The 21,651-nt window shown below is 47.9% G+C and overlaps 1 protein-coding gene across 9 annotated transcripts in view; it reads left to right on the top strand.

Moving 5' to 3' along the window:
• satb1b (SATB homeobox 1b) overlaps positions 1-21,651 on the top strand; it is a 43,849-nt gene that overhangs the window by 13,718 nt on the left and 8,480 nt on the right. For 6 of the 9 annotated variants that reach the window (XM_072716015.1, XM_072716009.1, XM_072716013.1 and 3 more), the window contains 11 exons: positions 151-389; positions 2,161-2,337; positions 2,426-2,552; positions 3,041-3,103; positions 3,431-3,554; positions 6,882-6,993; positions 8,072-8,149; positions 10,867-11,315; positions 13,720-13,932; positions 16,602-16,673; positions 17,571-17,726. In XM_072716015.1, coding sequence (XP_072572116.1) covers positions 176-389; positions 2,161-2,337; positions 2,426-2,552; positions 3,041-3,103; positions 3,431-3,554; positions 6,882-6,993; positions 8,072-8,149; positions 10,867-11,315; positions 13,720-13,932; positions 16,602-16,673; positions 17,571-17,726 — 1,785 coding nt within the window. In that variant the 5' untranslated portion in view covers positions 151-175. The remainder of the gene's footprint in view (positions 1-150; positions 390-2,160; positions 2,338-2,425; positions 2,553-3,040; positions 3,104-3,430; positions 3,555-6,881; positions 6,994-8,071; positions 8,150-10,866; positions 11,316-13,719; positions 13,933-16,601; positions 16,674-17,570; positions 17,727-21,651) is intronic. The other 3 variants (XM_072716017.1, XM_072716018.1, XM_072716016.1) reach the window with 3 other exon arrangements.

Here is a 21,651-nt window from a genome sequence, read left to right as displayed (position 1 = left end):
TAGGCTGACGATCAGTTTACAGCACTTGTGTTACGGGAGACGTTCCCTTATATAGTCATCTAAATAATAGTTTTTTTGTTAAGGAGTGTCGTTTTGTCAAAATGACGTTTGGGTGGACTGACATGTATGGCCCTGTTTGGGAATTGGCAGGTGACTGTGAGCAGTGGTGCTGAGAATGATGGATCATCTCAGTGAGACCTGCCTGGGGAAGGAGAACTGCGAGCTGCCCAACAACATGGGGGAGGCCAAGGGCCCCCCAGCCAAGATGGCGCGGCTGGAGCAGAACGGGAGTCCCCTCGGCAAGGCTCGCCTTGGGAGCACCGGGCCCAAGATCCCTGGCGTCCCCTTGAAACCGTCCGGACACCTGCTGAAGATCTGCCACAAGAAAGGTAGCCGCCTGGGGAGCGATGGTGCCGCTGGGTATGAATGGACGGGGCTTCATACTGCGGCTCTGTGCCGCGCGTGCAGGTTAGGGGCCGTAGTGCAGGTTAGGGGCCGTAGTGCAGGTTAGGGGCCGTAGTGCAGGTTAGGGGCCGTAGTGCAGGTTAGGGGCCGTAGTGGCGCTCTGCGCCGCGCGTGCGGCTTAGGGGCCGTAGTGGCGCTCTGCGCCGCGCGTGCGGCTTAGGGGCCGTAGTACCGCTCTGCGCCGCGCGTGCGGATTAGGGGCCGTAGTGCGGCTCTGCGCCGCCCGTGCAGGTTAGGGGCCGTAGACGAACTTAAAAGCCGAAATAAATAGATGCTATGCTTACGAAGCAGGCATGAAGCAGCGCAAACCCTTTGGAGAACTCTAGAAATTCTCGACATTATTTACTCATCGTGGTTTTTGATCTCTTGTTTATAGAACTACGTTTTATTTAAACATAGCTTATTTTATGTCTATTGGTCTGATTTGTAATCAGAAATTGATTGACGTTGGTTCATTACATCTTTGCACACTGTGCTCAAATTCCAGGCTCTGTTTCCCTGTATCGGTGTGCGGAATGTTTTTGTGAGGTCAGACATTTATTTCTCCCCTTTTCAGGAGTTATCTGTTCCACATTTAATTCTCTGTTGAGTACCGGTCTTATAATATATTAAAAAAAAATAAATAATAAAATCCATTGTTTTTGTCTGTTTCTCTCACACCCTGAATTCTCCGTAAGACCCCTTGATCGTGAGTTTGCTCATTTATGTTATGTATTTATTTAAAGTGAAAATGTTATGTTTTGGAAATCACAGACCTCAGTATGTTTGCTGAACTTTACAGCGGTATGTGTTGTGTGAGCGAAACCACATTTACCACAGTCTATTTTTTTTTTTTCCATTTGGCTGAAAACAAAGCACATATTGATTCGGAAAGGAACCTACACAGCAGTCTTTATTGTTGGATCTTTATCTATTAAAAATGGAAAAGCGGCACTTCAGCACATTCCTTGGCATCTGGTCCCTATTTATTGATTGTTTGCCAGGAATGTTTGGATCTTAAGAAAGCTGGAGGCAGAGTATTAAAACATAATTTATTACAGGCCCTCAAACAGGGTGCGCTAATTGTAGGCTACACAGCCAACAATTATGGGGTGGGCGTTGTGGATATTTAAAAATAAAATAATAAAAAACTATGTATCAAGTCTTAAACACAAACGAAAATCAGGGATACTTATGTGACATTTGTAGAGAACCACCCCCCCCCCCCCCCCCCCCCCAATGCCAGGACGGCTGGAGACCAGGCTTATGTGACCCTCCCATCTTAATTTAGCTACACACCTCTTACCTAGAAACTTAAACACCGCGGGCTGTTTGGCCGTGTGACAGGTGGCGCAAGGCATGCTGGGAAGGTTGAGTGGGACCAGGGGCGCTCCGTCGACCCCGCACACCTTTCCGGGAACAGCCCTGCCCTTTCATTCCAGAAAGGGGTACCTGCGATGTTTAGACCTATGCTAAATTATGGCTGGAGTGCTGCCTTTTTTTTCCATGTGGGTTGCAGGTATTAAAATTAGGATTAATGATACCTCTGAGGATTCTCAGGCTTGGAGCTTCTTGGAGATGAGGAAACGGATAAAAAGACATTTTTATAAGTACAGCTATGAGTGGAGGCGTCGCATCTGCAGCAGTAGGAGGGTCTGGACGGATGGGTGAGCTCTGTCGCCGAGCCTGAGGTAACGGACTCCCGCGTCTGCTTAGGCAACATGCTGCCCGTCTTCTGCGTGGTGGAGCACTACGAGAGCCCCATGGAGTTCGACTGCAAGGAGGAGCACGCCGAGTTCGTGCTGGTGAGGAAGGACATGCTCTTCAACCAGCTGATCGAGATGGCGCTGCTCTCCCTGGGCTACTCGCACAGCTCCGCCGCACAGGCTAAAGGTGAGATCCCCCCGCCGCCGGGGACGCCCCCCCCCCCCCGGCCCCCCCCGGGAAGGGCGTCCTCACAGCCGGCGCGTCTCTCGCACAGGTCTGATCCAGGTGGGCAGGTGGAACCCCATACCCCTGTCGTACGTGACGGACGCGCCGGATGCCACGGTGGCTGACATGCTGCAGGATGTCTACCACGTGGTCACGCTGAAAATCCAGCTGCATAGGTGAGCCCTGGCCTAGCTGGGGTGGGGGGGGGGGCTCTCCAGAATGTTCTTTAAATGCTCCACCTGCCCGCATCCCCCTCACAGTCTGGGGTGGCAGTTTATGGATGGGAGTGGGGGGGGGGGGGTAGACTCTCCCTCCAGTCAGGAAAAGAGGGGGATGCTGTTTATTTCTAGTGCATCAGAGCTTGTGCACCTTAGCTGTCGCTCTCTACCGCTCCCTTGCTCCCCCGGAGTGGCGGAGCGGCTCCTCACTTTAAGGTGTTCCTGCAAGGATGCCTCCTCTGCCCCCCGTGTGCACTTACACGCGTGTGCACTGAACACTCATTTCCCAGACCCACACTCTTTGTCACACTCACATTTTAGGAACTTGGTTTTTTCCAATTGGATTCTTTTTTTCCCTTATATATCCCATTTCTTTTTCGCCATTGATGCCTGTTCCTGTTCCCAGGATCAGATGGTAATTCTGCATTTACGATATTTCTATCCAGTCAAGCGAAAGTGTGGCCGCGAAATTCCGGCGGTATTCCCGACGTTCCGGGAGCGGCACCTAGGTAGGAACACCTTAAATTGTTCCGCCGAGTACGTCGGTTAGGAAGGTAGAAGAAACATGAGATAATGGTCGCCGCATGCAGCTGATGTATAATTCATGCATCAATGCAGCAGATGTGTTGTATAAAGTAATTAACTAATCAGAACAATCAGGAGAGAGAGACTGATCTCCAGCTGCATGTCCTCAATGCGCCAAATGTAATCTGTCTGTCTTAGAGGGAGCTTGCAGGAGCGAGGCTAGGCCTAGTGTCTCCGTGTGTCCCCCGCCCCCCCCCCATCCATCTGACCCCCTTTCTCTCTTCCTCCCACCCTCCCCCATCCCTCGACAGTTGCCCTAAACTGGAAGACTTGCCTCCAGAGCAGTGGACCCACTCTACAGTAAGAAACGCCCTCAAGGAGTTACTGAAAGACATGAACCAGAGCTCTTTGGCAAAAGAATGCCCCTTGTCACAGGTGCTGGAGCCCTTCGTGAAATCGCACTAAAGCATCCCCTTTTCCTAAATGCCCAGAGTTTGATGGAGTGGTGGGGGGGTGGGGTGGTGGGGGGGGAGTTGTAATGACGAGGGAAATGCTTGCCTGTTGTCAGCCTGATAGATGAACACACATGCTTTTTTATGGTTTAGCTGAAGTATGTTACTAGCTGATTAAATGTAGGGAGGGAAAGAAAAACAGTGACAACCCGAAATTATAGGCGTCCTTGGAATGTGTGCAGGAGTTTTATTTTTTTCTTGAATCGCAGGTGCGTCTTTTTATTTTTGAGTCTCTTGTCGTCATTTAAACCGGGGGGACGCTTTATGGCACGGTTCACGCTGGCGCGTTTCAGGCTTTCGGTTAGCTACACCTGCAGGAAAGGTATGCCTGACTTATTTTTAAACACTGGATTAGCCGGCCGGTGTGCGCAGTGCGGAACCGAGGCGACATGTCGGAGTCCCCCAGTGACGTTAATCCGGAGCGGAGGTCAGCCCAGCCCCGCTGGAGAGATGTTTGCAGGCAGGGTCTCTCTTTTCGACACCCCCCTTCCCCACATCCGCCCTTGTGGACGAGCGTTTCCAGGCCACGCCCAGCCGGGTGCTTTCTAAGGGCACGTCAGCGGATGCATGATTATTTTAAGCCTTTTTTCTGAAGTATAGAACGGTGGGTGATGAGGATGGGAGGCGACGCTTCCGGGGGTTGGTGTGTCGTACCTTCAGCCCAGGCTGCCCTCCCCGGGCCTCACTGTGTGTTTGTACTCTGGTACTGCATGCCCCTTACCACGGTCCCCTCTACATTTCTCATGCAGATTTTACTAGGCGTGGGCTGTATTACTGTCCAGACAATATACCGCGGTAATCTGTATTTTGATGACGTTTCTGAAATCTTGCCGATAAATAATTTGCTGGGATGGGTAAATCGTCCCCGTGGGTAAATCTGCGAAGTGTTGCTGCCCAGTCTGAGATTTCTCGCTGTGGCCTAAGTGTCCCTGGCGTGATTCCGGGTCTGGCTCGGTTCTGGCGGCATGTGTGAGCTGTGAGGCCCGCAGATTGAGGCCGGTCTGGTGGTCCTGCTGATAGAAAAGGCAGATCGAAGAGTCAGATGATTGACGCCTTTTACAGGATCGATTGCCACTTCCCTGATATTCTGGTGCTTAATCCCTCGAAAATGAGGGGGGGGGAGGTACGCATACAGAACCACAGAATGAATCACTCCCTACTTTTCAAAGATGTTAAAGGGGAGATCTCGAATATAGCGCCTTTTGTTCCCTTTCTGTAACCGCATCCGTAGAGAGGGCGCGCGGTGGAGCCCCACGGACATTGCCTAGCTGCCGAGATTCTGCCGTGTGGCGCCTAAATCGCCGTGAACCGCCGTGGCCTGGTTCGGCACTTTCCCACCCCCCCCCCCCCCCATTCTCTTTGAAGAGACTGCGCCTCTCTGTGACGAAGCCCCTGCCTTCTTGGGAACTCCAGCCACAAAAGATCGGCCCAGTCACCCCGGTGGTCGTGAAAGAGCAGCTGTTTAGTTGCGTAGCAGCAAATGGCCATCAAAAGCTGTCTCTGCGCCTGTGTGTGTGAGCTGTGTGTGTGTGAGCTGTGTGTGTGTGAGCTGTGTGTGTGTGAGCTGTGTGTGTGTGCTGTGTGTGTGTGAGCTGTGTGTGTGAGCTGTCATGGGCTAAAGGAATGATTTTTTTTTTCTTTTTTTCTTTTTTTTTTTTCCTTGCCCCAATCGGTGTCAAAAGAGGCTATAATTAAGACGTGATAAAAGGGACAAATAACCCATGTCTCCTACACAATGGGGGCAGGATATCTGGTTCAGCTGGAGCCAGGCAAATGGCCTCGTCGGAGAGGGAGAGAGAGAGAGAGAGGGAGGTCATTCGGTCGTGCACTTCTTCGGGTGATTCTCCCATGACGGAGAGAGGGAGATCGTTCTGGGTGATAGGCTCTTGGCGAGCCTGGTGATCTGGCCCCTCCCCATACCTGTCGGTTGCCCCGCCCCCTCCCCCCACTTGGCCAGTGACTGCTGTCCATCCAGCTTTCCCTGATCCCAACACTGTCTAGAACGGCAGTTGAAAGCTGGCCTTGATGCATTGCGATGGATGCGTGATTAATGATTTGCATTTATTGCAACATCTGTGTAAAGATGGCGGGATCGGAGAGTCTGTGGTGGACCCCGCTGTGCGTGGTTATTGAGCGATGTTTGCAGTAATGGTCGTAATGATGTTGTTTATTATTCCAGAACGTGGATGAGGGGACGACTTACTATAGTTAGCTTTTAGTAAATGAGCAAACTCTTTTTTTATTTTTTTTTATTTTACCTTTATGTGTTCAACTTCTACCTGAAAGTGTAACCAGGAATCATTCTTCAGATTCATTATGGAATCAGTTTAAAAACTGTGTTTCTGCTTGACAGTCACACTGAACTTTTTAAAGTGCCTTCGTGATGGAACGGTTCGGGTTAAGCATCACGACCAAAGTGAAGCCTGACGGTTTGCGTCTGCGGATTTACAGCTCGGATTATGAACCATAGGAGATGCGTCTTTCTGATTAGCAGAGCTTGGTGTTCTCTGCTGACGAGATGTCAAGCCAGAAAGCTCCCAGTGCCCCTGCAATACGCACCAGAGCTGCTATACCTGCAACTCGAAAACAGCTGGTATTTTGCCTTTTGAATATTTATTACAAACAAAACAATATCTGTGCTATTCACCCCAAGGCCAGAGAAAGCTTCTTCGGTCTTAATAACAATAGGTGCTCATTGTTTGTGAAGAATGCATTAATCAGGTTTTAAGGGGGATGAAATCAAATGTAAATATGGCATTGAGATGTCAGTGGGAAAATGAAGGGGACTGCTAGCTATATGTGGGTTGGTTTTTTAAGCAGATTGTGGCTTAACAGCTCACATACATGGCAGAAAAATAAAAGCTTCGTCTGTTAACACCAAAATCCCTTCTAATATCGCCGTTTCATCAAATAAGTTACGTAATAAGCATGGTAAACTCCACCATATTGAGGCGAGGCTTGGGCTTGACTCTGCTGACTCTGCCAGCGACTCCACTCCCTGACTCTGTGGCATTTATTAAAGGGATACGCTGCTGTTTTTGTTTTGCTTTTCCAGAAAATGCCGCTTAGACTTTCGCATGGCCGTTTTGAATGTGCTCTCTACTTCTTCATGCATCAGTCCTATTGAATTTTCTTTAATGGACGTAGGGTGCATGCCCCCCCCCAACCCCCACCCCCAGACGTTACAATATTACATTTTCCAGATCCCCAAAGACCTTTTTTGCCCAACTCTCATCTCTCTCTTTTACAGAGTATGATCTCCTCCATTGTGAACAGCACTTACTATGCAAATGTCTCTGCGGCGAAGTGTCAGGAATTTGGTCGCTGGTATAAACATTTCAAGAAGACAAAGGATATGATGGGTAAGCAAAATAAACCCATGCAGATATTACAGCCGCGTACTGGCCGACAGTCCAAATATTTCACTTTTTGGTTCTGCCTTTAATTTCCTCTCGCCATCGCATGGAACGTTAAATTATCGCTTTCATTTTCGTAGTTGTTTATGAATGTATATTTTACCTTGATACTTTTTTTTTTCCATCCCTCTATATTTGTGCAGTTACCAAAATGAACAAAGATTCCAGTTGTAATGGCATTTCCTGTAAACATCAAAGTTTACATGACATCATGCTTGTGCCCAGTATCTGATGTATTGGAAAAACTTTTCCATTTTAAGAGTAATATCAGGCTATTAACTATTGCCTGTTTATAAATACTGTCTGAAATATTAGTCATTAATATTTATTATTAACATTAGTTGCTGATATCAGCACCTAAAATAACCCGTGCGATATGAAATAAGTAAACCTACAAGTGTGTTGCTCATTTGTTTACAGTGCAACAGTGGTAGCCCCGCCCTCCTGATTAAAATATTTAGAACCTGCCGTGCTTTAATGCGAAGAGCAGGAGGCTCTGTGAGGACGTGGAGAGTAACAGCACTATGCCACATAGCACTCGAATTAAAGTGAAATATTCATAAGTCAAAATGCTGCTTTCGTCGGAGGCATCCATGTTTGTTAGGTTCAGCTCGGACATGTCAGGACGAGGAACGGTTAGGCTGCGGAAATTTCGCGTTCATAACGGCGGCTGTTTTTGCGTAACGGATAAATGAAACCTACACCGGCAGGATGAAACGTGTGCTTTCTAAAACTGCTTTATTTCTTGTAACATTTAAAGAAAATTTAGCGGCAATGCTAACTGCTATTCGAATTGGCCTTAGTGTGGCATAAACAACGAAAAGTGTCGTAAATGAAAACCTTTGCGTTTCCAGGCCAAGACTGAGGTAATCACTTTCCATGTAAGGGCCAGTTACTGTAATTCCCCCCCCCCCCGTTTGTATACACGTGGCTGTAAATGGGCCCTAACCATCTCTCTCTCTCTCTCTCTTTCTCTCTCTCCTCCCTCCACACCTCTATGTGTTGTGAATGTGTGTGTGCGCAGTAATGCGCCAGCCCTCCCAGCTGGAGGGGTACCTAGGGACGTGTGTCCTCCACGACAGCCCACGTGCCGCTGCAGTAGGTATGTCACGTGTGTCCCCCCTACCCCCCCCCACCCAACGGCGGCCACGTGGCGTGTTCCGGCTGCCACCCCGGGTGCCCATGCCCCACAGCGACATCCTTCGCTGCTGCTGTTGTGTTGTTCTGTTTTTTTTTGTTTTTTTCTTTTTGCTCATTCTCAGTGTCAGGAGAGCTGCAGCATGTTTCCAGTTAAAACAACAACAAAACCACACGCGCTATTCCAACCACAGACTGCCGGTGCGCACGTCTCTGACCTGTTTTGCGCTGAGGCAATTTAATAGTATAAAGTGATGAGGTATCGGTCGATATCGGGCTGCTTTGTCACATTGTGTTGCGTCCTCTGCTGATTTTTGGTGGCTTTGTCTGTAAACAGAAGCCAAGATATAGTTTGCAGTCATTCAGAAGCCCTACACCTTTGACCGTCATGCCTTTTAAGGCTGTAATTTTTTTAATCATATTTTATAATAAGTACATTTATTTTTGCACATTGAACGAGAGGTAAACGGTTCTGTGAATGGTGCTGAAGTGCTAGGGTGAGCTAGAGGATCATTGGGCATCTCCATCTGTTAGGCCCCGCGCTGAAGCCGGCTTCTGACTGCTCAAGCCACGGACAGCCTCCCCCGAGGCCGTCTGCTCGCCAGGGTCAGGGTTCCTTGTCAAATCTGGGGCTTCGTTGTGTTGCTAATCCTGATCTGGGTCCAGTTCTGCAGAAGGACTTTTCTGCTGCCTCTCCGAGGTCCTCTTTTTATTTCCTACTGCGTTTTCAGTCCGTCACATAGTGGCCTGTCTAGGTGACCCCCCCCCACCCCCAGTTCCCCCAGCAAGACCAGAAGGCGACCCACAGCGTGGCGAGTGAGACTGGGGATTATCTGCGGTGTGATTATTCTGACACTCGTTGTCGGGGAGTAGGAAGGGAAGCCTGTGTGATTTTCCCCTTTTCTCCTTTTGTCTCTTGGTGGCTTGGAAGTGCTTTTATGTACCTATTGTTGTTTATTTACGGGAGCTTTTGTGGTTTTGTTCTTTCATACCATATTATCTTTTATACTGGAACTTAAATTCCTATGAGCTCTTTTTAAGAGCCGTTTCTTTCAGGCACTTTGTGAAATTTCCGCGATCCGGTGTTCCAGTGCTTAGCGAAGAATTTTGTAATATCACTCGGTGTAATCGCTTCCGAAATGCGCTCATATTGCGCTAACAACGCAAAGGTCGCGGGTTCAAATCCCGGAGATCGCGCACATATCGTAACCCTTCTCTCCTACTGTAAGTCACTTTGGACAATAGCGTGAGATAAATGTAAATGGAAAAAGAAAAATAGTGGAGAGGCTCCTCTTGGGATGCTGGTGCTCCCGTCTGACTCTGATGTTTCACCAACCTGCGTAATCAAAGGGTGAAGTTATTCCTATGCATTGCATTGTGATTCTGCATACATGCTCTTACACGGGCCGTCATAGCGCAGGAGATCTGTTATTCCCCACCGCATGGAATATTTTAAACCTAGCATTTCTTCCCCTGGCTCATACTTACACCTTCTTTTACAAGTAACAGCGTAAAGAGTCACATGGGTGGGGCTGTCAGATCATTTCCCGTGAAGTTCCAGTATTTGTCTGTGATAATATCTGGGAAGGTTTTTTTTGTTGTTGTTGTTGTTTGCTCATGTGACTCACATGGCACAAACGTATAACGATTATATGGGTTTGTGCGGCGAAGTTCTCTATGTGGAATTGAAAGACCACCCTGTATGTACATTTACTGCGGCCTTGATCTGCGGCTGCCTTTGCCTTTGATGTAAAGCCATTTGTAAATTTCCCGCCACTCGCCTGTTTTAATGACGCTGGGCTTCCCTTCCACCCTGTAGCTGTGGTTCCCTCTGCCTGCGTCTATGGTGTGGTCTGTCGGGCAGTCTACACTACCCCACGTACTGTCTGGTCTCAGTGGGCGTCGCTGCGGTTTTGGGCTCTTTGTTGCACGTCGTTTTCCATTGTTGGAGTTACACCGTGGGTAGGCTCACTGAGAGGTTATAATCTGTTATCCTCTTTTTGCAACAGTAGTAAATTTCAGCCTTCTATTCCTCACGGCACTTCTTGGGGGGGCAAAAAAATGGATACCATTCCAACGCGCTGTTTAAGAAAAAAAAATTTTATGGAGGTTTTTTTTTTTTTTTTTTGCAATACTCATTTAGCCTGAGGTATTTTTCTCCTGTTACCTTGTAGCCATCTTAAACAGAGCGTTTTATTGTTGTTATTGGCATGTTTTCAAATTGACTTTTGGTAAGACTTTCTGGCTGCTGGTGACGAGTTGCATCACAGCGTATCTCGAATGTTCTACGAAAAATATTTTGTTTGATCTGTGTATATTTTCTGTGTATAAATTGCCCTCACAGATGTAGCCCAATGTACATTATTTAATAATGTATAACTTCACATTAACTTAATAACTTGATATTTAGAGTATAACCAGAGTAATATTTAATAGTAAGGGTATTTCTGAATGTTTGAGTATTGTTTAAGAGTAATAATATTTAGAGTATAATGTTTAAGCATTCACCAGGTCCTTTGTTTCACTTAAGGCCGTGTGGTTTTTTTTGTTTGTAGATTTTTTTCTTTTTGTTATTTCTCTTATGCCCTGTTACTTAAGAATGTTTTAGACGCATTAAGCTTTGCTCTTTTCCTCCCTCTCCCTCTCTCCTCTCAATACCCCCCTTGCTTTAATCTTCGACAGAGATGGACAGTTTATCGGACCTTTCCCCACCTGGAACGAACCACATGAGCTTCAGCCAGCAGCCGATCCCAGGCAGCACGGCGGAGCAGCCCGCATCGCCCGTTCCGCTGTCCCACGGCGGTCAGGCCTCGGGCCGGGCCCAGCTGCCTGGTCTCCACCCCAGCCTGGTCTCCACCCCAATCAGCCCTCAGCTCGTCAACCAGCAGATTGTCATGGCACAGTTTCTCAACCAGCAGTACGCCGTCAACCGGCTCCTGGCCCAGCAATCGCTCAGCCAGCAGTACCTGAACCACCCGCCCGTCAACCGAGCCCTCAACAAGCCCCTGGAACCCCAGGTGACCTCCAACACGGAGGTCTCCTCAGAAATCTACCAGTGGGTCCGTGACGAGCTGAAGAGGGCTGGTATCTCCCAGGCAGTCTTTGCACGTGTGGCCTTCAACAGGACACAGGTAAACATCATCATCATCATCATCATCATCATCATCATCATAACCTCCTGGCTTATGTGCATCGCTTATCGCTCGACGGATTAGCGTGTTTCAATGACAAAGAGCTGTCCTTCTATGATACCGCCGTCATTGTCACAAGGCGCAGGGCACCCAACACAGACACCTACTGGAACATTGACCTCACGTTCTGGAACGTTTATAAAGCGGCCCATTGTTACATAACACTTGTTAGAACGGTATGGCCGGCAGGGTTCCGCCCGGAATTCTGAAGACGCCCTGCAGCTCTGCCATCACCATGTGCTCGGTCCCATAGAACGCCGTGCCAAGTTCAGGCAGACAATCAAGGTTGGCTGTTTTCATCCCAGTAGTCAAACAGCTGCTGCCTGAGCTGTGCTGGGAAATCAGCTTCCCTCGTGCATCGCCACGTGAGCGAGGTTTTAATGAACCTGGGCAAGATGTCAGCGAAGCTGCGTGGCCCCTCGCAATATCACTGCAGTCAAGTTGTAATGATAGTGTAATAATGCAAAAGTGCAATATCTTTCAGCGGCAAGACTGAAAATTATTTGCGAACACAAAAGGAAATAACAATGAAAAGGTGAATGCTACCAAGTATATATCTGGTTCTATTCTTAACTGCCTACTGCTCATTGTGTGGGATTGTGTTTGTTCTGTCTTGGGCATGAATAATCACTTAGCACCTGTAACTGATAAGAAATCAGAGTGCCCATTAATTTTCTACTCCCCAAATCTTTCTTGAGCACGAAGCTGTATGCTGTATGTGGTCGGGTCCTTCGGAGACTGCGCTGCTCAATGTTCTTTAATCCTCTATGTGCCATTAAGCACCGAGTGAATTTTTTTTTTATTATTATTTGCATTATTATTAACATTATTTTCCCGTCAAGATGGAGCTGGCGTGAATCTGTAATGCAGGCAGAAAGCCAGGCCAAGAATGTGCTGCTCATTGTTGTTAAAGCCAATTATTAGAACAATTTGCCCATGAATTCCTGTTGAGCTCGAGTGCCATGACAACAGCTCACTGTCAGGTGAGGCGGAGGAATGCCTGCGCAGTAATGTACCTGGCACTGCGCCAGCCCCCTGGGGGAGGGGGGGCTTGCTCACAGACCACCACCGAAATGGGCGATTTAAGTTTACAGCGATGGAAGCACTAATGTGCAAAATGCAGCTTCCCCTGTTTTAGTGAGGCTGCAGTAACCCACAGCTCATCTGAGGATTTTAAATTCCAGCAGAACGATAATATCTTTTGTGTGTTTGGGGGGGGGGGGGCGGTGGTCAAATTTTGCACAAACCAGAACCTCTAGCATACTGCATAATTCATTCTGATCTTCTAAATATTTTTATTTATTGTATTCCTTATAATTATTTTCGCTTGTAATTAGGGATTTTCTGTGCCTCCTTAAGCAGGCCACGTTACATCACAGCTTTTTTTTTGCCAAGATACTTGCAGATCATCTGAAAAGAATGAAGCATCTACAGTTTAGAAAGTCCAGCCAGTAGAGAAGCGTGTTTAAGTCAGTGGCGCCTCCACTCCAGCAGGTCTCACCTGCTTTTCCAGTGCAGACACGCAGTGAGTCTGGAGCTCGTCCCAGGAAGCACAGGGCATCAGGCGAGGTTCACACACTAACGCCGCTTTTTTTTGGATCTTCGGATCATGGGAAGAAATCGGAGTAGCCGATGGAAACCCGTGCGAGAAATGGGAGGGGGCTCTCGAAATAAACCCCCCCCCCCCGACAGGAGTCAGAGCCACAACCCCAGAGTTGTCAGATCTCTCTGCTCTCAAGCGAACGGCCGTGCATCTCTTTAAATGCTTGGGTTTTAAGGAATAAAGTGACGCTAATTAGCCGCTTGAAGTGTTCACCTACTCAAGTGGAACGAGAATATTCAAGGCAGTGACCCCTCTCCGTGGGGCTAACCCAGCTCTTCAGTATAAAGACGGACATTTATTGAGCTTTAAATAACAGCCTGTGAATATTTATTCCATGATATATCCCTCTGATGTATAATTTTCCTAGCTGACGAATGCAGTGGTTATTATTTGTGACTGAAGTGAACAGCAGAAAGGAATCTGAGAAAGGTCTCCACCAGACTTTATTTCTATGAATGAATGAATGAGTCATTGACCAGTCCAGTACTAAATTTCATAGCTTTAAATATTCAAACTATCATATACTTCATTTATTTTTTGGCATTTTAATTACTACTTATGCATTTTTATTTAATGCCAACACTGACTGGGATGCCAATTAAAATCAGCAGCCAGTCTAAGTACTTCCAGGTTCAAAGGTTATATGGGAACTCTAAGGCTTTTTACTGGGTGATATGTGCTGACCAGTACAGTGGCAGCCGGAACCGCCAGTGTCATGACTGCGTTCTCGTCCTGTGAAAGGGCCTGCTGTCTGAGATCCTGCGGAAAGAGGAGGACCCGAAAACCGCCTCGCAGTCGCTGCTGGTGAACCTGCGCGCCATGCAGAACTTCCTGCAGCTGCCAGAAGCTGAGCGGGACCGCATCTACCAGGAGGAGCGCGAGAGGAGCCTGACCGCCGCCTCGGCCATGGGGCCCGCGCCCCTGATTAGCACCACCCCGACTCGGCCGGTACAGGTAAGACTGCACTCGCCTGCCGGTCACTCTCAAAGGGGGAGGGTTAAACTAGTCACCAAGTGATCAAAACCAACATCCACCGCAGCCACCGGGGCTTCAGCAGTCTCATACCTTTACTGAGAACAGCCTAGTTTGAAAAGCAACCGTTTGCATGGATACCCTGTCAGATTCAGGGGGCCCAGCACTTTATAGGGGCCCCAAAATAAGATTGGGGGGCCCAGCCGGCAGAATTTACTGCAGAGGCCTGCCCCCAGTTGGCAAAATGTACCAAGGCGACATTTTGTCAGGGAACGCACAGTTTCTAACTGCAACTCTACCTGTGCCAGTAGTCCGGTTAATGTACACGGTGATACTGGTAACCTGAAATAACACGCTGTAGTACTGGTAACCTGAAATAACACGCTGTAGTACTGGTAACCTGAAATAACACGCTGTAGTACTGGTAACCTGAAAAAACACGCTGTAGTACTGGTAACCTGAAATAACACGCTGTAGTACTGGTAACCTGAAATAACACGCTGTAGTACTGGTAACCTGAAATAACACGCTGTAGTACTGGTAACCTGAAATAACACGCTGTAGTACTGGTAACCTGAAATAACACGCTGTAGTACTGGTAACCTGAAATAACACGTTGTAGTACTGGTAACCTGAAATAACATGCAATGGTTCTGGTAACCTGAAGTAACATACACGGTGGTAAGAGTAACCTAAAATAATCATGTGATGTCTCAACAACAAATTTCCGTTGAATCTCTTCTCCCACACTTTGACCTTTTCACCTCGATATCTGATTGAACGTAATTGCATAATTTTTTTTAAGCAACTTTAGCAACTTTTCCAGTTGAGTGAATCTTAAAAGAGGTTTAGTATGTCAGTAGAGTTGAAAGACAAAGCTTGTCTCTATTCGTTTCAACGGAGAGAAAGGCCTTTTTATTGGGGATAATGAGTCCTGTGGTGGAACGGGAGGCCCTTGAAGTGCCGTGAATGTGGGCGGCCATATTGGCGACAGCGTTACCGTCTGTCCATAAACCAGACTGAACCCCTGTGACTGTATACCAGCTGGAGGAATGTAGTTCGGTGCTTTTGAAAAGGTAGTTACCATCCGGCAGGCGAGTCGGATGTCTCACTGCCGATGGCTTTACCTCCAAAGTTGGTCTATTTCCAACAATCCAAAGAACAATCTATGTTTCTGCAAAAGTTTGAGATCGGAGATGAAACGGCAAGCGTCCTAAAAACTCCTCTTCATACTCCATCGCTGTTGCAAGTGTCATGGTCACCTGATAGACCAAATGATTTACATTATTTTAAATATGTATTATGTAAATCTTCACATATACCATTATAATTTTTTTCTATTATTATTTTATTTTATTTTTTAATTTCGGGTGAATGCAGTAACCAAAAAAAGATTCCCATATGAAGTGTGAAATAGGAGCGGTCTGAATCTGATTTGTGAAGCGTATAGATGTACCGATATATATAATATAGATATACACACGCACTTGTTATAAACAGCAATGAGATTGTATGAATGTGTGAATGGCGAAATCTGTCCATAATCCCCTATAAATAGAATGGCTGAGATCTGCGGGGAGCTGGTGCCAAGCAGGCGTAGCTCTTCAGTACGGCTGATCGGGCTGTAATAATCGATCGCGTTGAAATGCAAAAAGGACTTATTGTCAGATACTATAAGCTAAGGCTTCTTGAGGAAATCAGATTTAAGATTTTGGAGGGAAAATAGAAGCCTGTTTCAGTCTTTAACGACACGGAGCTGTCAAAAGTAAAAACGTGAAGGGGCCGTGGAGTTAGCTAGCTTTCGTTTTTCACTGAATTATTTTGTACATGGTTGTAATCTGTACTTTTAGTCTTTGTGTGGTCTGGGCTGTGGTTCTGGAGCTCAGAGGTACTCACAGATTGCTTTTTATGACTTTCACTAACCCAGGCGCGTAAGACTGTGGGGATAACTGTAAGCAGACAACGCTGCGTGCACAATCCGGCGTGATTTACGGCAGCGATGGTGTAAACTCAGCATCGTACCATAAAGTTGTTCGTCACGGTTAGTTGAAAACGAAACACAGCATGAATGACTGATGTTTAATTTCAGCCCAGTTGTCTGTTAGTCACATTACACTCTGTTATGTGATAGCGTTGCATAATCACACGTTGACTGATTTACGTAGGCCGTGTATTAAGGAGGTACTGTACAGTAAATACTGAAATGGATGGAATTTATTTATATGTTTTTGCACTTGCAGACAACATCAGACATTTTTATTAGTCAAGCGGATCACAGATCTGGAGTTTAACTGATTTTGCTTTTGATGAAGAATTACGGTTAGTCTCATGGACAGGATTCAGAAATTGACCTCCAGCTATTTAATGCAAGCTTACTTTACCTTGAGAAATTGTCATGTGTTTTCAGTTGTGTTTGACAGATGGTCTATTTATGAATTTGTTCTCAGTTTGATTACTATCGCCCTGTAAGGACTTCACTTTTTATGTACAATTTATGACGGTTCAGGCAAACTCTCAAATCCGATTACAAAAAAAAGAAGAAACGTTGAACTTGATTATCCAAACTGCTCAAGGCTTGTTTTGTGCAAAAGATCATCTCTATAGATGACAAATGTGCAGGCTTGGCTAACCTGGTCCTCCTGCCTTTTCAGCCCAGGAGAGAGGAATGCAACAATGCCAGGCCTGAGGACTGGAATCCCAGGATTCCCGTGGGCATTTCACCCGTGAGTAGGCCCCGCCCCCAGCGCCATGGTTACCATACATCATTTAGGCACACGGCCACAGAGTGGACTGAAGTGAATTGGACGATTTCTGTGTCCCAGAAAGGAAGCTGGCTGTCTTACTGAATCCTAGTGCCTTTGCTGAAAATGTTGTAAAATTGCACAAAATTGCCATCAAAATGGATCTGGATATTCTTCACTCATTTAATTCAAGCCTCTGTTCAATGGCTTATTTAATCATTTTTTTTTTTTGAAGGGATGTTATATTATAAAACATTTGATAGAAAGAAATTCAAATTGAAGCCTTTTATTTGTAAGTCTATTAAAGAAATCAGATTTTATTTGAAGTAAATTTCAGTGACTGGCATTGTATAGGGGAGTCTGTATTATGAAGTTGTGTTTAGTCTATGTAACATTTGTCCAATTTCAGATCCTAACTCAAAATATGCTTATTGATTTTGGTAACTTTTTAATTTTGGTGTTCACCACCAAAGCGTTTTGTACAGGAATCTGGTCCTAAAAACCACTTTAATGTAGTTTATAATATAGTCTGCGTTTTCACCTTACCAAATAAGCCTTGTAATGAGAAATAAGGCTTTTGTCGTTGCAGATTAAGTAACCGGTCTGTTTGCCCTTGTACAGTTAGAGAACGGGTCATTGCTTTTTGAAGAATCCATGAAAAACTGCTGACCAACCCCCCCACTAAACCAGTGTTTCCCAATCCGGTCCTTGGGACCCCCCCAGACAGTCCATCCCGGTAGGACGCGTAAATGTGGAGCGTGTGACAGGCAACTCAAAGGGAGCAAAATACAGACCGACTGTGGGACCTCGAGGACCAGCCTGGGGAACGCGGCGCTAATCTGGTAGCTTTAATTGGCGTCTCATCTCATGTGCACACAGGTGAAGCCCTCGCCCCTCCCCACTGAATGGAACGGGAAATCCGACAGCAGCATCCTGAACATAAATGCCACCATCTACGACGAGATCCAGCAGGAGATGAAGCGTGCCAAAGTGTCCCAGGCCTTGTTCGCTAAGGTGGCTGCGTCTAAGAGCCAGGTATGTGCTACACGTGGGGCTGTGCCCGCAAGTTTGAGAGGTAAAACTCTTTCCTAGAGTCCCAGGTTCTCTAGGTTTTCTCCCTTTTAGATGTAGCACTGCAGATGCAGGCGCCCTGAAGTCTTGAAGTTTGTTTCGAAACGCCAACATCTGTAGGCGTCCGCAGATCTGGTATCTAGACGTCGTGTCAGAACCCGTGTCGCGCTTCAGCCCCGTAGTTTTGGCAGCCGTCCGTCAAATGTCACAGAATCAGAGGTGGGGGGAGGGGGGGGAATTCACAGAAGAATTGTCGATGCTGTTTGTTAATTACAACTTTTAGTAGACTGATAGTTTTTTTGCATATGTTTGATTTACTGATAGCTGAAGAAGTCCAAGATTCACAAAACAATATTTTACAATAAAATACAGTAAATGTGATTTTGTGGCTTTAGTTTTGTCAGTTGAACAAACGATGCCATAGCAATGAGAATACCAGACCTAATTTCAGGCCTCTTCCTCAAATTATTATTTTTGTTATTGTTTATGAATAGTAATATTTTGTGCATCTTTATACTTGTATACATTTCTGATTCTGCGAGAAGCAAAAACCTTTTTCTAACAAGACGTGCAAGTTCAATGGTGCGTTTTGCTGAGAAAACTGATTTTAATAGCAGATAGGTTTCATCCCCCCCCCCCCCCCCCCGTTGAATTGCAGTCAGTCAGACTAGCTTTTTTTTTGTTTGTTTTTTTTGTCTTTTTTGTCAATGAGTTTGACGACGTGCACCACTGGTGGGAGAGCAGCAGCCACTCTGTCTTTTCTCTGCGGCCCATCCTCTTGTGCACGGGTCTCCCTGCCGCCGCCCTGCTGGCCCGTCCTCTTGTGCGCGGGTCTCCCTGCCGCCGCCCTGCTGGCCCATCCTCTTGTGCGCGGGTCTCCCCGCCGCCGCCCTGCTGGCCCGTCCTCTTGTGCGCGGGTCTCCCCGCCGCCGCCCTGCTGGCCCGTCCTCTTGTGCGCGGGTCTCCCCGCCGCCGCCCTGCTGGCCTGTTCGCGCGCGCCGTCGGCGCCGACGCAGCCGCAATAAGAGCCGTGCTAATTGCCCCACTCAAAGGAGGCCTGGGAGAGCCGTTATCTGCGCCTCCATCTCGTAATGCTCTCTCCCCTGGCAGCTGGTGCCTCGCACTCACCCCTCCCCGCACCTTGGCCATGGGGGGGCGCCGGCGTGCCGGTCCAACCCGACCAGAAATGGCCAGTGAGCGGTAGACTCATTAGCGAGGAGGTATTTCCGTCGGGTCAGTGCCTGGCAAGAGCCAATTGCCCCCCCCCCCCCCCCCAGTCCACGCTTCCCATCCAACTCCCTCGTCTGCCTGGGGGCTCACTGCAGGAATCCCCGGTCGTGGAACGTGGCGATGGGTTTTTCTGGAGCTCCAGTACGAGGGTGGGGGGTGGGGAGCGGTTGTCGTAGGTGCCCCTCAGAGAGCACTGCGGTGGGGTTAGAGGCGGGAAGGGAGGGGGAGGGGGAGGGGGGATGCTGGGATGGACCATATGGTCTCCACTTTAGGGTTAATGACCACAGAAAGACTCCGTAACAGATCTGATTCATTTGCATTTCCTTACTTTCGGATCTGGACGGGAATCCGTTATGTCTGTTTCGGAATGAATAAGCTATTAGGATCCCAGGCTGTCATGGCAGTGGATAATATTAAGGAGATTTTTAAAAATACAAATTAATTTGTTTGTTTTAACAGAGTGCCATGTAAATTAATCGCGTGAAGGAAAATAATGCCGTTCGGTAATTGGTTTGGGTGTAATTTCGTGACGCGTTTTGGTTTGGATTGAGGATCTGCAGTCTTCCCGTCACCCATTGAAAAAAGCCTGCACTGCTTTCACGCTGCCTCTGATTCCGGAGCACGCGGACCAGGGAGCACCTGCTGGGGCTCCTTGGAAGTGACCCCACCCCCTCCAGAAACCCGGAAGGGCCTGTGGTAATTAGCAAGGCTCTAATGAGACAGAATGTCACTGATCTGGTGGTGTTCTGCTTTGCGTGTGGGTGGGGGGGGGTTGCCGGGCACTAGGGTGCCCTACCATCTGTCACGCGGCACCCATCGTCCCCCTCCCAAGGGGCGCGGGGAGCGCGATGCCGGGATGCAGCCTGGGGGGGGCGCTGCCGGACCTCAGCCCCCGGGCAGGTCGCGCACACACTCCAGGGCGTGCTTCACGGTCAGCGTGACCTTAGCTGTGTCGTGTCCTTGGTGTATGGAAGGTGCAGCACGTCACCTGGCATGAGAGGACAGCCGAGAGGGGATCGTTTTGGCACTGGGAGCCCCAGATCAGAGCCATTCCAGAGGGAAAATGTCACAGGAGGGAGGGGGCCGGAGATCCTGGGGGGAATTCTGTGGTCCGATTTCCAAAAAATAAACAGAAAACTTGTGTTTTTTTTCTCCTTTGACTTGTAGATGAACACAGAGAATGAGATCATTACCAAAGGCTGTGGTTGTTATTAATTGGTTGATTTATTTATCTTGTTGCTTGGATATTATGTTTCCAGGGAAACGGCCACAAACATGCCATTCTCTGTACTATTAGAGGCAAATTTTCTTGAACTGCAGACCCGTCTGAATAATTAATTTTGCTGCGTGAATTATCGCCTCCCTCCAAAAAGGCAGTTCGGTCCCAGAGACAGGCTCTTCCTGTCGTTTTTATAATGGACAGAACGATCCACGATCCACACCCCCCTCCCCCCCCCCCCAGCTCTGGCCAGGAGATCTGCCACGTCACAGCTAAGTCGACTGCGGAACTTTTTAAGAAATTATTTTCTCAAATGTCTTGTCATGTCCAGTACAACCCCCCCCCCCCCCCCCATCACCCTTGAGAGATTCCCTCTCCCCAGGCTCCTGTATGAGAGAGATTTTGGTCTATTATCCGGCTGCAGAGCTTCCACCGCCCGCCTGCCCGCCGCTTATCGCCCGCAGAAGCGCCCCCGCGGTCCTGCAGCCCCCCTCGTCTCCTCTGGCAGACCACACAGGGCTTGTTCTGAGTCCCATTCTCACTAATCTGATCAGGCAGGCAAATACGCCGGGAAAACCGCTTTAATGATCCCTCTAATTACCTCAAGTCAATACCAACTGTATTATTAGACTCCGGGAAAATATTCCATTAGGGTGCCCCCCGTGGGACTCCCCCGCGTGCGCCGATGTCACGCGCCGCGCGCCCCCACGCTTGTAATTAATTTTATTTACACACGCAGGAATGCACAAGGTCGCACCTGCAGCCCAGAGCCGCTCGTTCGGCCCCCAACTCGCCCGCCTAATCAGATCTGTCATAATTACCATTGTGCACGATTCTGACACACGCTGGGAAATATTTCAATTTAAGCAGAGCAACCAGCAGCCCCAGATGCAGCGTAAGAGCTGCTGCTACAGAGGGTACGTTAGTGCCACCCCCCCCCCCTCACCACCCCTCCGACACACACCAACACCCCCCCCCCACCACCCTACCTCTCTCCCCCTTCTGTCTTGATAGCTGTTTGTTCCTGCTCTCCTTTTTCTTTCTTCACCTCTTTCTCTCTCTCACTTCCTTTCTACGACATGCGTGTATCCTGTAAATTTCTAGAACCTGATAACAGCCCATTAGGCAGTTTAACCACAAACAGCTTGTTTGCTGGTTTTATTTATTTATTTATTTATTTTAAATTGAAATCACACATGACAAGCGAAAACTGTCCATCTGTTTCTCCAGCATTATTAGTGCAATATCTGTACCGTTCCACGGCCCCCGAACCAAACCCGCCCCCCCGCCAAATGCAACATGGAGACCGGCCTCAGATTTTCTCGCGGCGTCATCGTTACCCTATGAGGTAATTTGTCGAGGAGCCCTGGAAGTTTTGCTTTGCCACCGTGATGTTGTGGTTTTTTCCCCCATCATGCTGAGTCATTCTGCGGATGACTA

This window comes from Paramormyrops kingsleyae, chromosome 9, assembly GCF_048594095.1.
Source record: "Paramormyrops kingsleyae isolate MSU_618 chromosome 9, PKINGS_0.4, whole genome shotgun sequence".
Taxonomy (NCBI): domain Eukaryota; kingdom Metazoa; phylum Chordata; class Actinopteri; order Osteoglossiformes; family Mormyridae; genus Paramormyrops; species Paramormyrops kingsleyae.
Note: the sequence above shows the minus strand (reverse complement) of the source record. Positions and strands in the feature narration are given on the sequence as shown.